Genomic DNA, 18,926 nt, shown 5'->3' on the forward strand with positions numbered 1-18,926 from the left:
CAGATTCAAAAGTATTTCAAGAAACTTTTAGCTTTCAACACAAACAACTTAAATAAATTAGTATAATTTATAAACTAATAGTATAGAGCCAGGCCAGACTGTACAGAAGTGAAGGCTCTATATTTGTGGCAAAGGCTTAACAGTTTGGGTTTTAGCAGGATAAAGGTTAAAGTGAAGGAAGAAAATGAAATGATCAATCATTTGTGTGTTTTTCAGATGATCGTGATATGGCACTGTGATGTAGCTCCGCCCCCTTCCCATAGATGGCCAGCTGATTTAGGTGTACCAGTTCTGGTTAAAACCAGAAATATAAAGGTAAGGTTCAATTCTGGTATGGTTTAAACTTTTTGATGTGTAAATCAGTTCAGAAAACTTGTAATTTAAAATTTTCATGTTTAAAACACATTACGTATTGTTCAACTTTCTTAGAAAAGTTAAATTCTAAAAGTTCAATTTCTATAACTTTACATGGAAATGTTCAATTCAGAATCTAAGAAAAGGTTTGATTCTGATTATTTATATGCAATCCAGTAAGGTTGCATTCAAAATTTATAAATAGGGGAAAAAAAATAAACAAAAAAAGCATAAAGAACACTCAAAACAGCAGTATTACAAAAATGTTGCATGCTCAGTTTGATTTAGCCTAGTTATGGACAGAAGTGGTAAATGCAAGCTATTGTCCTCGCACCCTTGCACCTTTTAGCAAAACTGAAAAGTTTTTGAAAGATTCAATAACCCACCAATTAAAATGAGAAAATTACAAATCGAGTTCTTTTACCATTTTTCCTTGATTATAGATTAAGCTCTTTTTCATTCATCTGTCATTTGTACAAACCTTACAATGTAAAAAATATGAGGAATTGAATAATGTGTGTGGCAAATAGAAGCGAAATAATTAAATTTCATGGCTATGATATTTTTTTTAGTTTGAGCCAAAACTGATACTGTGTGTGGTGTGTAGTAACAAGATAGGGTTTTTGAAGCTTTTGAAGATTAAGGAAATGCAATTGTGTGTAACAGTGTTAGATTGAAGTATGATGCAATTATGGAAATTCATTCACCATCAGTTTTGCTTTAAAGTTTAATCATAAAAGGCTTTATGTTGTGTTATTTGTTAAACTAATTTTGTTTATTGTTTTCTTTGATAAAGTTGCAATGTTTCAAAAGGACTTTCAGAAACTATTGAAGTAAATCTTTTTAAAATCAACACATTATGCTAGAGGCAGTAATAAAGTGCTGATTTTGCCAAATTTTAAGATTAGGCCAGATTGCACACCTCTGCAGTTCTGAATTGTGTTAAAGCAGCATGCCTCCAGATTCATGTTAATTTTCATGCAAATTTTGGAAAAGTAAAATATCGTGAGGTAAAACAAAACAGCAATTTACTTATTGCAATCCAAGAAAATTACCAAAAAGTGGTCAACATATGCAGAAACAGCCCTTACTGCTTTAGTAAGGCAGTAGCAATATGGTGATAAAATACTGCAAAATCAGTGTTAAACCACACATAACAAGTAAAATATAACTTGGATCTTGAATGTTTTTACCTTTCTAAAAATTTTAGTACATTTTTCTCATTATTGATTTTCTTGAAATATTTTGGCTCATCTGGAGGTGTGCAGCTTTAACAATTTCATGTGTAACTCTGTTGGTTCAACTATTCAAAGAATAGGGAGAAGTATTATTGTAACTCTTGTTGACATTGTCGTTACTCTTTGGTTTAGTTTCTGTGTTAAAGTTTGTAGATCCGAAACTACTGAAAAGAATAAGTTGAAACTTCACATACTTGTTACCTGTGATTATCTAACAGGATGGACATAGGGCCCATAACTCTGAGTTACCTTTATACAAAGTTATGCCCCTTTTCTTACAGTCAAGCACTGTGAATAGTCATGCACACAGACATACAGGCTATTGTTGTTATAAAATGTCTGTGGATAAAAAAGTCACATATTAAAGCGGCACGCCTCCAGATTTATGCTAATTTTCATGAAAATTTTGAAAATGTGTTTAAAAGTATTATTTACTGAAATAACCAAAAAAAGCAATTTAAACATTATCAATGACACTTACAACCTACGTTAATTACTAAAAAGAAGACAAAATATGCAAAAATAGCCCTTACTGCGTTAATGCAGTAGAAATATAGTTTTTAATACTGAAAAATCGGTCATTAATCACACATAACATGTAAATTATTACTAGAACTTTGAATCTTTTATACTTTTCCTAAAATCTAAGTACACTTTTCTTAGGTTTGATTTTAACGAAATATTTTTGTACATCTGGAGGCGTGCAGCTTTAAAGGCAGAGGCAAGCAAATATTGGCAGAAAAACATTCTACCTTGAATCATTATTTCAACTGTTCATTAAGTAAAGTAAGCAGGTATTTTCAGAATTATAGTAGCTTTTCAACTGAATCAAAGACCACTGGCTGTGTTGTTTGTCCTCAAGCATATAGTTGGGATGTTTCTTAATTTCTAAAAGGTTTTGGAATGTTGTTAAATTGTTTTAAACTTTTAGTGCAATGTCTATAAATATATTTTTTTTTACTTGATCATCAAATACCGGTAACATGCTCTTTAGAATGTCTGTACATTCATGGTTATTACAAAATCTTGAGTAGAATTCCAAGACAAAATTAGTTTGTGTTTTTGTCAGAAGCATTTGGTGCATCAGGATTTGTAAATAAATAATCACAGTCATTAAATGCTTGAGAATCATGATCAACATGATCATATCATGAGAGGCTTGAAAATTTGTTATCAAACCACAGACCACAATTGTCTGTGTTAGTTAGTGCAAGTTTTTTATGCCAGTGCACTTTAAACTGAGGTTACTTTGCATGTTGGGCTCAATGCAGCACCAATTTTTACAGAGATGTGAACATGTCAACGAGTAAATAGGGGATAAAAAGAAACTTAGACAGAATTAATATATCTTTTTTTCACATGTACATGACTTAATCTGTGAATTGAGTCTGCACAGTTCACATTTAAATTTCTGTTTTCATTGCTTGCCTCAAGGAACATATTTTTTCAAGAATATATATATGCTCCATCATGAAAAACGCATTAAAAATGTGTGTGTTTTTTAAAACCCAAATCAAATTTACAATGAAATAATTTATGATGTTAATTTATTTTAAATATACTTAAATACTAATCTGTGGTTTTCACCGTATTTTTTCAGACAATTAGTTCCAGATTTTACCCGTATCAAGAAATCGAGACAGACGCTGTGTTCAGTTTTGATGAGGACTCACTTCTCACAAAAGATGAGGTATGAATTTTTGGGGTCATTAAGTGCAACTCTTAATCTACTGATTTTCTTACATGCATTTCTTAGCTTCCATTTTTGGGGCTGTCCATTATCAGTTTTGGAGATAATTATCAAGATGAAAAATTAAAAAGTTGGTCAGCCGACAGTGTAGAGCCTGGTCAGACTGCATGGATGATCATGCAGGCTGGCCTGGCACTTTGTTGATGATGGCAAAAATTATTCCAGTTCCAGGATGTTGAAGCTGCCCTGGCACTTTATTGATGGCAAAAGCTGACTCAGGTTCCAACTGGTTTAGGGTTAATTCTGTTAATGCTTGTGAGGATAGAGATTTGCCTGTTGCCAGTAAAATCGAGTCAGCCTGCAAATCTATGTAGTATGATGACTGATACCAGCTAAATGCTGCTTTTATCTCTATTCAGTTAAACAGAACTAATAACTATTGTTTTATGAAGAGAATATGGCTACATTACTGCAATTCATAATTTTGTATTTAAAATGATTGGCAACCATCTTGAATCCGATTTCAATACTATATTATTATTATTTCCATGGTAACGGACATTCTAGCCAAGAGTCTAGCAGACAGTATAACTATTATTATATTTCTCGTTATCATTTCTCAGTGTTATTTAATATTTAAAATATTTATTTTATTGATGGATATTGAAATTAATACTTTCTGTTTTGTAGATTTTAAGATAATGATTCTATCTAAAGATGCTGTTTCTATTTTTATAGATTGAATTTTAGATAGTGTTTCTATTCCTAAGTCTTGTTTTATGATACTGTATCTATTTATAGATTGATTTTGCATTGAGTGTATGGCGGGAGTTTCCAGAGAGGATTGTGGGATACCCTGCACGCTCCCATTATTGGGACGAGGCTAAGAACAGATGGAGTTATACTTCACGCTGGAGTTACGAGTACTCCATGGTCCTTACAGGAGCTGCTGTTTATCATAGGTAATGCTTTGATGCAAGCAGTGAGAAGTAACTTACATCACTTTTTGTGTATCACTCATCATGTATCACATTGTATCCACTGATGTTACTTACCGGTATTTACTTAATCCCCTTCAATCCAATGGGAGCATAGAACTTTCACCACAGCCTACCATCTGGTTTGGTCTATGGCCCGAGCTTTTGACATCTTGGTTTTACATAGCTTTATGTCCATGGTTCTATGCCAGGAGTTTGTTGGCATTCTTCGTATGGTGCCTTGAGGGTTTGCATATCTATTATTAAAACAGTTTTGTATGAAAAAATATGTAGACAAGAGCCAAAACAAAATGCGGCACATAATCTGTAAATTGTAATTAAATAGATATACATGTCAGATCTGCTTTAAATGAACTTAAATACTAAAACCAAATTCATTTTATGACAATATCACAATTATAAGTAAACTAATATTGTATAGTTATATATATGATGAGGTGAATATCCAACACGTTTATGGACCTGGCTAATGTGATATACCCCCAGGTCAAAGGATTTGTGTAGCAACTTTTACAAATATATTGTTACATTTTTCAGGTACTACAATTACTTGTACAGTAACGGTCTCAGCTCGGCACTCACTCGCACTGTCGATGAATCTCAAAACTGTGAAGATATTCTAATGAACTTCCTAGTTAGTCATGTGACCAAGCTACCACCAATCAAAGTGACTCATAGAAAACAGTATCGTGAATCATTGTTGCCAAATAATTCCAAAAATTCGCAGTGGCTCGATTCATTTCATTTCTCTCAACGACAACTTTGTATAGATACATTTGCCAATATATTCGGATATATGCCTTTATTGCGCTCAAAGATGCGAATGGACCCGATCTTATTTAAAGACCCAGTTTCAAACTTACGAAAGAAGTACAGACAAATTGAAGTGGTGAACACCTGAACAAAAAAATCAGGAAAAACAAACATTCAAATCAATCATCAGGTGCGAAAATCAAAATTGCTTCATTACAAGCAGCTTGGGAAATAATTAAACTTGCAAATCATCAGATTCAGTAGAGGAAAAGAAAAGAAAAGTTGTTTTTTTATCATTTCGTCTTTTGAGTATAAAATGAATATTACAGGAGAAGATGAAGGTGTATGAAAATTCTGTGAGCTATAAAACGCAGTGCAAAAAATAAGATTAAATAGGAAAAGTGTTACAATGAAATTTGAGAATTTTCCTTCATTGTTTGCAGAGAATTTTGGATAGAATTTCATTCAAATTGCTTTTCAGATCATAAGAAAGGTAAATGAATCCTCTTTGGATTGAGATATAAATGAATATGTTGAAAACTGATAGTCTGTAAAGTTTTATCACAAGGGGCATTAACTCTGCTGATTTTGTTTAAACAAGTAAGATGTATATTTTGGATCTTTCATACATGTGAACTTTTTTCAATGATCAAGTGGGAGATTATTCTTTAAAAAGAGGGAGATTTTAGAATTTGCAATAAACAAAGAAGAAAGTTTTGATATCAAAAAGAGGGAGATTTCTTTAATTTTGAAAATATCCCTTATTTTAAGAACAATCTTTGAAAATATGGCTGCAGAAAGTGGGAGTCTCCCGCTAAAAGTGGGAGAGTTCACATGTATGATCTTTAATTAAAACCTGTATATGGCACACTTACATAATTATTTTCCTTATTCTCAATACATTACTTAAAACAAATTTAATTGTATGGCATCACTTTCATGATTCATATAAATTAAGAAATATTAAGAAATAAATCTGATTTCTTGTTTTAGTAAAATAAATATAGCCCATTAATTTTACAAAAGTTGTTGTTAGGAAGAGGTGGTCCCTATGGAAGAGGTTTTCCTTATATGTCAGCAGTTTGTCTATCCGGGGATTGAAGGTGCAATTCCTACTGGAGGTGGGGGCATGACCATGTTTTCCTTATTCAACACCTGTACTGGATAATCCTTTCCTGGTTAGTCTTAAAAACGAGCCTGGAGTTTTGGTCAGATGACTGCCAAATCTTTCATAATACATCAAGCTGAAATATATATTGTTTAAACTAGGGTGATTGTATGTTAGTGCTGTACTGCAGGTCAGGACCAAGTTTCCTCAGATCATTCTGTAAAATTTAACTGAACAATTATCATAGTCACAAAATGCCCAAACCCAGTCCCAACCAACCCACCTTCCTTAAATTGAAAGCCTTCCACCCACCACCCCAATTCCTTAAATTGAAAGCCTTCCACCCACCACCCCAATTCCTTAAATTGAAAGCCTTCCACCCACCACCCCAATTCCTTAAATTGTAAGCCTTCCACCCACCATCCCAATTCCTTAAAAGTGAATGCCTTTAACTAAACCACCACACTTCCTTTAATTGAAAGATGGAAATTAAATTCTAATGTAAAATTTTCATTTGAAAAAAAAAATGGTAACATTTTGAGAAAATTAATTTTGATTCCTTGTGTATATAAGACAGAAGTGAAGAGTTGTTAGAAAAATATTGTGAAATAAGTTGTTTCTGTTTCTTTCTAACCTAGGCTTTATGCACAGACCAAGCTTTTTTTAATTTTTTCTACTTAAACAGTTATTTGATTTATACCATAGGAAAAAAAAATTATGCCAGTTAAATTTCGTTTTATACCTTTATAGATATAAGATTGTTGCATTATTTTTTCTTCAATACATCATATTATTAAACTCATTTTTATGCTTATAGACCTAGTTTTGTTGGGGTTTTTTTTGTTTTTTTTTCAAAGAGAATTTTCATTTTTATTTCAGCTCGATCGCGAAAAATTTGAATTGTATTTCAGACTGATTAAATACTTTCTATCATTTATTCTTAAGGGACAGAGTCTTTTATTGGCAAATCCTCTATGAAATAAAAATTCTGTTCTATGAAAGCTCATAATACTTTCATTAATGGAAACACTTTTTAAGTTCCGCAAATCAAATTGTTTTTTGGATGTGTTGCTCGGCCTCGGCGATGGCTTTGCTATTTAAAGATCTATTGATGAGGTCATGTATAAAATATTCTGTTAGAACTAAATATCACATACCCGTGTCACTTTTTACAATATGGCATGGCTGTGCATATATTTTGATGTGATGTCATATATATTATACAAAGATAGCGAAACTAAACATATGCCAAATGTAAGCACTACAGCATCAGCGTGTTAGTGAAAAAATATCCTTGTTTTTTTACTGCATTCTGTTCTATTTTGAATATGTAGAAAATCAATTATTGTATTCGTATAATTGCTTCACAACTAAATTTGTTGATCTTGTTGAATAAAGTATATGCTTGCCAGAGGCTCGCATGACATGATTTTATTCTGCACTTTCAATATGTTAAGTATTGAACCTACATTTATTTAATATCATCTATAAATAGGCTTATGATATACCATATCTGTTTATAATCTGTTAATAATTTGTAATACTAAGAAAACAAAGTATTTCTCATGCCATGTTGTTGAGATACGCCCTGCAAAATATGCGAGAAGATTGTTCGTGATGTGACATGTGCCAAAATATGGGTCATACAGTCAATAGCGTAGATACAAAATATTTATGTACAAAATTTGTAATTTTATTATTTTATATTATTTTTCTCCTCTTTTTTTTTTTTTTTTTTAATAAACAATATGAATTATCTCTTTATTTGTATGTCTTTTACACTGTACTTTTATACGGTGATGTATATTGTGACGATGATATCTACCAAATAATGAAGTGATTTACGGAGTTGTTATCTGAACAAAATGTTGCGCTTTTTTTATTTTGAGAATATATTTTGATTTACAATAACAAACTGTCATATACACATACCGGTATATATATTTATTTATTTTGACCAAAATAATTATGAACATTGGGTTTGTTTTTAAAGTGAATAAATAGCTATATATATACATGGCATTATAATTATAAATTTATTGCTTGAACTATGTGGGAAATAGCTAAAAAAAACTTCCAAAATACCTGTATGAAAGAAATATGTTTGTATATTTTCTTAAAAACAAATCGCACATTCAGCAAATAATTGCTAAATGGTTAAAACTTGGCTTAAAACTGCAGCATAATATTTTGCTCTGGAACATTTTATTCTGTTTATGCACATAATAATGTGTATTAAATAACGGAGACATTCTATATAATGACTCCTTCAAGAATTGATAATAAGAACTTTTTTATCATTTTATGATATTAGATTATACTAAGATATAGCTTAAGTTTATACCCTTAAAGGTTTTAGGTTGTGTGAAAGTCACATTTGCTATGACAAAAAACATGTCAAAAAAGTTATCAAGATAAAATTTGGCCAGATAAAACACAGAAGTGGTCAGTTTTTTATAAAAAAAATGAAGCTTAAGGGTTGTGTCAAAAGTTTTATTTTCAGGAAGAGGGTGGGGGAGATGGGGGTGTGAGTTGGGGGTATGGTTGTAGTCTCACAAAGTCATTTTCTAAAATTAACTAAATTTTCTGACACAATCGTTGTACAAAATGTAATGAAGTCTGTATTTATAAGACATAAATTAAAAAGAAAATTGATGTTATAACTTGTTAGCAGTAACTAAATGCTGGTCTGTTGATTTATTATTGAACTTATTGTATTGATATATAAGTCAGTTGATTTTTTAAGATAAGGAACATTTTTGTTGTTTATATCTTTATAAATCTGTTTTGTCTTTTGAACAAACAATTTTTTTATTTTGTGTAAAATAAAATCATTTCTACTATTTACAGAGTAGATCTCTGAATCTTTTTAGGATTTGTCTATTTAAAAAATAATTACACAAATGTATATGTCAAAATCTTATTCTTTCTTAACAATTAATTAAGTGCATTTTCATGTATTGGACTTTTATTGGATTCAATCTTGTTTTGTTACAGTCCAATATGATTTCATGTAAGGTATTTGGGTCATCCATTGTTTATTTATCCAAATACTGAATTTGTACCACTATATACTGTTGTCAAAATTGATTACATATTGGATTATACCCAGATGTTAGTAAGCCAATGTTGATCCAATATTGATTATGTTAGTTTGAATAATGCCTTTTTAAAAGTCGAATATACATATTGGACTGCTTACTCAATTTCAATGAGCCAATAATGATCCGATATATATACAGTCAAACGTGTATTAAGCGACCGGGCAAGGGAAACACCAAAAACGGTCGCTTAATGAAACGGTCTCTTAAGACAGTCAGCATGACATAAAAGTCAAAATTTATAAATGACATCTTTTTTATCCGATGGAATTGGTTTTCAACTTCATTTTTATATAAATGTTGAATAATAAGTACGCCCCGATAATCTAAACGGATGCAAATGTAAAAATAACGTTCTGATATTTATTGACAAAACAGTTTTTATCCATTACGTACATGTTTGACATTTTTTTCAGAATTTTTTAACTTCTCCGTTGTTTTTCCTTGTCTCCAACACGAAAACCCTATTAGTGAAGATGTTTTCTGTTGTGCATTTTTTCATTTGAAATAAACAAACTACATCCATTTGTTACGATTAATTTAATGGCTGATCAAGTTCAAGGTCAATTCAATGCAGTCTAAATGTCAACAAGCGAAGCGTATACACCATCTCAGTATGGGCGGAGCGTTGCATTGTTTATCCGATATTATTGGATTATACACGTCACGCGTATACTTAACTTCATTTGCATACGCTAAAAGGGTATGGGAAATAGAGTTTTTCACACGTTTATTGTTGTGTTTTGATTGCTGACACTTGTGACATAACGAGGTGGCGTTCTCTAAAAACACAATTACTTGACAGGTACAAGTGGTCGTTTAATGAAAAGATTGATGTCAATTAGGTTACTAATTAGCGGTCGCTGGTCGCGTTGAGCAAAAGTCGCTTAATACATTAAAGATATAGAGAGAAAATGATCGGGGGGAATTTAAAGTGGTCGTTTAAGACAAAAGTCGCTTAATACACGTGGTCGCATGGGCAAGTTAGACTGTATTCTAGCAAATTTAACATGTAACAAGTGCATAAGAGGAGACTCCTAGGCAAAAGGGGGCATTAATTTTTCAATTTACCAGAGATCAAAGTTCATTTAAGTACATAACATTTTATTTATTTTTTTTTGCTGCAGGTATTGGGTTACTTTTATTTTGCCAGTCTCACTCCATTTTAAGAAAATTTTTATTTGGGCACATTTTGTTGTTACATTGCTCATACTTGTATCTTTTTCACAGTGTAGTTATTAGTTGAAACACATTACAAGAGTTGATAATGCCAAGTCACTGATAAATAAAAAAGAGAAAAAAGGTAAGGGTCAAAAAGTGCCTTTGTCAGAAATAGTGTTGCTGTTAGATTCTATTTTACATTTTTGATCTAAACCACTAAGTAGTTTTAGCTCTTTTGAGTAATTTCTTTTCTTTTCTTTTATTTTTTACTGAAGGAATTAGAATCAAAGACTTAAGATGTGTAAGGCATTGATGTAGTTAAAATAAGAACTTATTGTTTACTTCTAAATGTATATTAAAAGTTTTTTTTGTTGTTACAAAATTCATGTTATTAAACTTCAGTCTAGATCAATTTACTTAAAATTTTAAAGGGACTCCACTGAGGTTTTTTTTTGTCTGGAAGAGACTGGAAATATTTTTTTGGAGTTTTATACCAATAACTCGTGTGCAAATGTTCAGAACAATCACTTTCCTCAGAATAATAATTTTAATGTGCAAAAAGACTAAAAAATATAAGCTTACAAACACTTTAACACAAATTGGACTAAGAAACACAAGAGATATCAATTTTCAATACAATTTCTTAATTATCTTGTTCATACTTATCCGTTTAGCATGGCCCAGTTGATTATAAGGAAATATTATTTTATGTTTTAATTCTTTTGGACCTCAGTGGAGTAGGGACCGGATACTTAAGATTTTTTCCAACGGCTGCACCATGGCAATAAAAATCCCGACTTTTGACCTTTGTATTCATAATAAGCTTATTAAATTTGTATTAGGTACATTTCACTATGTTCAGTGACTTTTAAGTATCAAATGTAGCCTCAATATTATCAGGTGTAATGTATGGTGTTCATTTACTGCTCTTTAAACTTATTAACCAAGTCATTTTTTATGCGCTCGAAAAAAATTTGTTCAGTGAAGCATAATTATAGTTTTAAGTTTGTCTATGCTTACTCTATGTCTTTTACTCCACAGCCGGGCCAGTATTTTTCATTACACCTTAAATTTTATTAACTGACAACCTAGAAATGTGTTGTTCTGGCAACTATCATGGACCTTCACTATTCTGTAGGTTTTTAGGTCAGTGGTTCTTAGGTCAAGGTCACTTAGGCTAAAATAGAATTTCCTACTTTTCTTCAGGGTCTATCAACCTTTTTTTTTGCTGAAGCTGTTTAGAATTATTTTATTATTTTATATATTTATTCTGATATTTATGCCAAGAAAGAAAAATCCATTTACTCGAGTCATTTGTAATATAGTCATATGTTTTCACAAGTTAAATAAATATATATTTTTATACCAAAAAAAAAATTTTCAACATACGTGCTTTGCTTTTGGTATGCAGATTTTTTGTTAATCATGGAAAAAAGTGTTGTTTTTTTATATGTATATTTAGAACTCATTCTGTGACTTGTTAAGGATTAAAATGTGTAAAACTGTGTTGTGTAAAAATGATGCATATATTTCAAAGACTTCAAGTTAGTATGTCAATTCTTGTAAAGTAAATGTATTTGAATGTACAAGTATAAGCATGCTTTTCTAATTCAAAATTAAATTTCGACCTGCTTAAAACAACTAATCCTATCCATGTGACCAATGCAGACCAAGATCAGTGGGTTAACATCAGTGCTGTCTGATCATGGTCTGCACTGATCCCTGTTCAGTAAGTACTTTTAAAAAAAATTAATTTCCCCCTAAAAATCATACATGGTTTTGTCCAGATTGAAGATGGACAAGTCCATTTAAGATATTTAGGATGGTAAATATATATATGTGCAGACCATTGTTACTGTTTGATTAGCACAATAAATCTTAAATCTTTTTGATATTCTAAGTAAAACACTCATCTGAATTGCATTTGAATGGAATTTTTTCCTGCATTGAATTTGAAACTTTTCACTGGTATTTCACAAGATTGCAATGTCAACTTCAATCAAAAGTTATACCAAAGTAGTATAGGACTTTGTCAGCATGGCTGTGATATTTGGCATATTGCAACCATTAAAACGAGGGGGAAAAAGTCCATTATGCAAGTCGAGGGGGTATAGGTCAGTAAAGAGTAGAATTACTGCTTTAACTACATATTGTTGACCAGGATGTCACAATTATTTGATACAGTATTATTTATATAAGAATAAACGAAAAAAATAACCTTTAAATTTTAGATTTATTTAAGTTTCTTCTTTGTCATTAAATATAAGGCCAAGGGAGATCTGTTTTTCCTTTAGGATCAGTTTAAAAATTAAGCTGTTGTCCAATATCTAAATGCCCTTGATGGAAAGGTCAGCATTGGAGAAATTAGCATGAGAAATTCTTGGAGAAATTAGCATGGCTGTATAAATTCCCAGAAAAAAATTTAGCATGGCTGTAATTCTTAGAAAATATTAGCATTGATGAAATTCATAGAAAAATTGGCATTGCAAGAATTATTAGACAGATTTGCATTGATGAAATTTTCAGAAAAATTATTATTGCAGTAATTCTTAGGAAAAAAAATAGCAATGCAGAAATTCTATCAAGAAAAACCAATACAGAAATTCTTAGAAAAAAAACACTACATGTATTTTGCAGAAATTTTGAGAAAAGAAGACAAAAATATTGCCTTTTTTCATTTTAAGACGCATCAAATGGATGACCAGTCACTTTTGCAAAAGAACATTAAAAGAAAAAAAAAGAAGATATTTTCACTCATTTTCTTTGTCCTTAGATTGATACAATAGTGTTATACATTTAAGCAGTGAATGTGTTGAACACAATACACTGTTCAATTTATTGAACATTGTCCTTTTTGTTTCACTTTTTAATAAATTGCCAAAAATCAAATGGGCAAGGGAAAAAATTTAATATATATATTATATATTGTATTTTATTAAAACATGTCAGGATGAACATATGTTTTGTATTTGTGTGAATGTTGAATGAAATTCTCGTGTAGATGTGTTTTTATGCATGTATGTCTTTTGGATTTTGTTTTTTTCACAGAAAGTGTTTGTTTTTTTAAGTGTCAATCACTTATGTAAATACAATTATAATGCTACTACTGTTTTATGTAATTTAAGCCCATTTACTGCAGAGTTGTTATAATGATCAAATAAAAGCAGTTATCTACAAATAGTGTTTATTGTTTTATCACAGGAAAAATTCATGTCCAGAGCAAAACTTGTATGTGTATTTAGAGGCTTTATTACAACTTTGCACACAAAGAATGTACATCATTGTGAGGAGTGTGACATGCAGAATTTAGGTCCCTGCTCCAATGTCAAGGTCACATGTAGAGGTCAAGTGTCAGATAAAATTAAATGTGTGAATGGGCCATTTAGTCATGAATGATGGATGCCATCGCAAATGTTTACTATCATGAGGCTGAAATTTACACAATCTATGCGAGGTCACTAGAAATATGTAGACATTGTTGGGAGCATGCAGGAATTTTATTTTAGGTTTTACATATCATAAGACTTAGTAAAATTCAATTGTGTTTCATAATCTCCAGTGACCTTGACCTTGCATATATTGACCCAGGTTATTCTGTTAAGACTTTGTCTCACAAGTGGGAACATTTTTAGCTCACCTGTCACAAAGTGACAGGGTGAGCTTTTGTGATCGCTTTTCGTCCGGCGTCCGTCCGTCCGTCGTCCGTACGTCCGTAAACTTTTGCTTTAAATGACATCTCCTCATAAACCACTGAGCCAATTTCATCCAAACTTCACAGGAATGTTCCTTTGGTGGTCACCTTTAAAAATTGTTCAAAGAATTTAATTCCATGCAGAAATCTGGTTGCCATGGCAACCAAAAGAAAAATCTTTAAATATCTTCTTTTAAACAACCCTAAGAGCTAGAGCTTAGATATTTGGCATGAAACATCTTCTAGTGAGTGTCTACCAAGTTTGTTCAAATAAAAGCCCTGGGGTCAAAATTGGCCCCGCCCCATGGGGTCATTGATTTTCCCTATATGCATATAGTAAAAACTTAAAAAATCTTCTTTTAAAGAACCCAAAGAGCAAGAGCTAAGATATATGGCATGAAACATCTTCTAGTGAGTGTTTACCAAGTTTGTTCAAATAAAAGCCCTGGGGTCAAAATTGGCCCCGCCCCAGGGGGTCATTGATTTTCCCTATATGCATATAGTAAAAACTTAAAAAATCTTCTTTTAAAGAACCCAAAGAGCTAGAGCTAAGATATTAAGCATGAAACATCTTCTAGTGAGTGTCTACCAAGTTTGTTCAAGTTAAAGCCCTGGGGTCAAAATTGGCCCCGCCCCGGGGGGGGGGGGGGTCATTGATTTTCCCTATATGTATATAGTAAAAACTTAAAAAATCTTCTGTCAAAGAACCATAAGAGCTAGAGCTTAGATATTTGGCATGAAACGTCTTCTTGTGAATGTCTACCAAGTTTATTCAAATAAAAGCCCTGGGGTCAAAATTGACCCCGCCCCAGGGGGTCATAGATTTTCCCTATATGCATATAGTAAAAACTTAAAAAATCTTCTTTTAAAGAACCCAAAGAGCTAGAGCTAAGATATTTAGCATGAAACATCTTCTAATGAGTGTCTACCAAGTTTCTTCAAATAAAAGCCCTGGGGTCAAAATTGGCCCCGCCCCAGGGGGTCATTGATTTTCCCTATATGCAAATAGTAAAAACTTAAAAAAATCTTCTTTTAAAGAACTCAAAGAGCTAGAGCTAAGATATTTAGCATGAAACATGTTCTAATGGGTGTCTACCAAGTATGTTCAAATAAAAGCCTGGCGGTCAAAATTGGCCCCGCCCCAGGGGGTCATTGATTTTCCCTATATGCAAATAGTAAAAACTTAAAAAAATCTTCTTTTAAAGAACTCAAAGAGCTAGAGCTAAGATATTTAGCATGAAACATCTTCTTATGGGTGTCTACCAAGTCTGTTCAAATAAACAAATAAAAGCCCTTGGGTAAAAATTGGCCCGGGGGTGGGGGGGCTATATACAGGTGAGCGACCTCAGGGCCATCATGGCCCTCTTGTTGATAATCCCTCCAATCAAGTATGATATTGACCTTATTTGCCTAACAGTAGTAAAATTCTGTGCAGTCAAATTGTAATCCCTAAATGCATGTAACAGTTATGCTCTAAGTATGACCTTGATTAGAAATCTGGTTCATACACGTCATGTGGCACTTATATGTCTCATGATGGTGAACACATTTATCAAATAATAATATTATCTATACTTGCTTGTAGAAGAAATGGTCCGGACAAAAATGGAGGCTGCCTACTGACTTTGTGATTAACTGTTAATTCTGTATAATGTTCAGGTATCCTGTGTAATAAATTTGTTTTAAAGTTGCTGATTATACTCAAATGCCTGTTAGCGTCTGAAATAATGCACTTAGGGGCACCCAAGATCTTCCTCCACCAGTAAAGCTGGAAAGTCGCCATATGACCTTTACAGTGGTGATGTGGTCTAAAACCAAACCAAAAAAAAAGTAATTAAAAAAAAATTGTCAACTTGTATTAGCACATACACAGAGCTACTTCAACTCTTAAAACATAAATCTGAAAAAACTATTAAAAAGGGAAAAAGTGGAAAAACAAGGACTTGTTTTGATAGACAACCATTAATATCATGGGAACATAATTTATGTTCTAGTGATGTTTGAAATTTGAGGAACAGAAAATGTAATCAAAATCATTAGGTATTTACATCAGTTTTATTGGAATGTAGTGTAAATAATGGTTTAATTGTTTGTTATCATTAACTGTATCAAGGCATTACACAAATTTTCTCATAAAATCATTGTGGTAAACTGAGATATAACTTTCCATCCTTGAATGAAAAACACATAAATAAATTAACAGCTGCATAGAAAATGATGTTTTATACCGAATGTGTGGTTGTTTTTTTTTAATTTTGAAACTAGAAAATTACTTTTCCTTCTCTGATCACCCATGCTGCAGTTCATTTTACTGATGTGAAACAAATTTTCTTTTGATATGATAAACATTTCTAATTAATGACAGCTTTTTCCAGTTCGACTTTTTCAATGGTGGAATATTTTCTTCATCTTCATCACCTGATTCAATGTAAGTTTAGTTCTTGATCAAAATTTGGCTTGTGACTAATCTTCATTTAAAAACATTTGCTACAAACACTTCACATTATAAGCCTCAAGTCACCAATGTCCAAGGGCAATGACTCTAGCATGTATATTTTTTCTGAATGCTTGGCTCCTGTTACGTTACATAGTATTTCAGACAAAGGTTTTTTAAGTTAGTTATATCTCCACAACAACTGAAGACATTTACTTATACTTCACATGTCACAACAACTGAAGACATTTACTTATACTTGACATGTCACAACAATTGAAGACATTTACTTATACTTGACATGTCACAACAAAATTGAAGACATTTACTTATTAACCAGGTTTTCCGAAGGAAAAAACTGTTATTAGATTGAGGTATGTCGGCGGGCGGGGCGGGTGGGCGGCGCGGCGGATGGGCGGACGGGCGGGGGGCGTAAACAATTTCTTCTGTGCGCAACTCCTACGTTTTTCAACGGATTTTGACCAAAACTTTCACAGAAGCATTGTCATCAAGTGACCTGGGGCATATTGTCGGGGTTTTGTGATTGAATAATATTTGACCTAATTATGGCCCTTTGTTTTTTTTCCTAATATAGAATATATAGTGAATAATTTCTTCTGTGCCCAACTGTTCCTACATTTCTCAATGGATTTTGACCAAACTTTCACAGAGGCTTTGTCATCAAGTGCCCTGGCGCATATTGTCGGGGTTTTGTGATTGGATAATATTTGACCTAATTATGGCCCTTTGTTTTTTTTCCCAATATAGGATATATAGTGAATAATTTCTTCTGTGCCCAACTGTTCCTACATTTCTCAATGGATTTTGACCAAACTTTCACAGAGGCTTTGTCATCAAGTGCCCTGGCGCATATTGTCGGGGTTTTGTGATTGGATAATATTTGACCTAATTATGGCCCTTTGTTTTTTTTCCCAATATAGGATATATAGTGAACAATTTTCTGTGCGCAACTCCTCCTACATTTCTCAACGGAATTTGACCAAACTTTCACAGAGGCTTTGTCATCAAGTGCCTTAGGGCATATTGTCAGGGTTTTGTGATTGTATAATATTTGACCTAATTATGGCCCTTTGTTTTTTTTCCTTATACATATTATATAGTGAACAATTTTTAACATGCGCAACTTCTCCTACATTTCTCAACAGATTTTGACCAAACTTTCACAGTAGCTTTGTTATCAAGTGCCCTGGGGCACATTATCGGGGTTTTGTGATTGGATAATATTTGACCTAATTATGGCCCTTTGTTTTTTTTCCTTATACAGATTACATAGTGAACAATTTTACCATGCGCAACTTCTCCTACATTTCTCAACAGATTTTGACCAAACTTTCACAGAGGCTTTGTCATTAAGTGCCCTGGCGCACATTATCGGGGTTTTGTGATTGGATAATATTTGACCTAATTATGGCCCTTTGTTATTTTTCCTTATACAGAATATATAGTGAAAAAATTCTTCTGTGCTGAACTCCTACATGTCTCACAGATTTTGTTCAAACTTTCACAGTAGCTTTGTCATCCAGTGCCCTGGCGCATATTGTCAGGGTTTTGTGATTGAATAATTTTTTATTTAATTATGGCCCTTTGCTTTTTTTTCCTTATACAGAATATAATTATAGTGAACACTTCCTCTGTGGCAATTCCTCCTACATTATTCATGTTTTACATTGCACTTAGTTACATTGTTTGTTGCTTGTATTTGTATTTCAAATACAACATATTTATCTATAATGGTGATAATTTTGAAAACCTGGTTTCATGGCATTGCCATGTTTCTTGTACTTGACATGTCACAACAATTGAAGACATTTACTTATACTTCACATGTCACAACAATTGAAGACATTTTCTTATACTTGACATGTCACAACAATTGAAGACATTTACTTATACTTGACATGTCACAACAATTGAAGACATTTTCTTATACTTGACATGTCACAACAATTGAAGACATTTACTTATACTTGACATGTCACAGCAATTGAAGACATTTTCTTATACTTGAAATGTCACAACAATTGAAGACATTTACTTATACTTGATATGTCACAACAATTGAAGACATTTTTCTTATAGTTGATATGTCACCGCCTCCGTGGTCGAGAGGTTAGAGTCGATGACTTCTAATCCAGTTACCTCTCTGGCGTGGGTTTGATCCCCGGGAGATGCTTTGGTAGTTTAGCGCGGAGGAAGGTAGTCTAGTACTGGTGTAACTCTCCAGGAACGATGGTTAGGAAACTACCCGCCTATATGACTGAAATACTGTTGGGAAAGGCGTAAAATGAAACAAACAAACAAAACTTGATATGTCACAACAATTGAAGACATTTTTCTTATACTTGATATGTCACAACAATTGAAGAAATTTTTCTTA

The 18,926-nt window shown here is 32.3% G+C and overlaps 1 protein-coding gene across 1 annotated transcript; it reads left to right on the forward strand.

Moving 5' to 3' along the window:
- Positions 1 to 222: 222 nt before the first annotated feature.
- Positions 223 to 5,655, forward strand: LOC132749327 (exostosin-1-like; the record flags this gene model as incomplete). Its single annotated transcript, XM_060739058.1, is given in 4 exon segments — positions 223 to 315; positions 3,193 to 3,282; positions 4,084 to 4,244; positions 4,818 to 5,655. Coding segments are annotated over 4 exon segments (708 nt in total), but the record flags the coding sequence as incomplete, so codon positions are not given.
- Positions 5,656 to 18,926: the final 13,271 nt, after the last annotated feature.

The sequence above is a fragment of the Ruditapes philippinarum genome, unplaced genomic scaffold (genome assembly GCF_026571515.1).
Source record: "Ruditapes philippinarum isolate M1 unplaced genomic scaffold, ASM2657151v2 ctg5460_1_1_1_1, whole genome shotgun sequence".
Classification (NCBI taxonomy): Eukaryota; Metazoa; Mollusca; class Bivalvia; order Venerida; family Veneridae; genus Ruditapes; species Ruditapes philippinarum.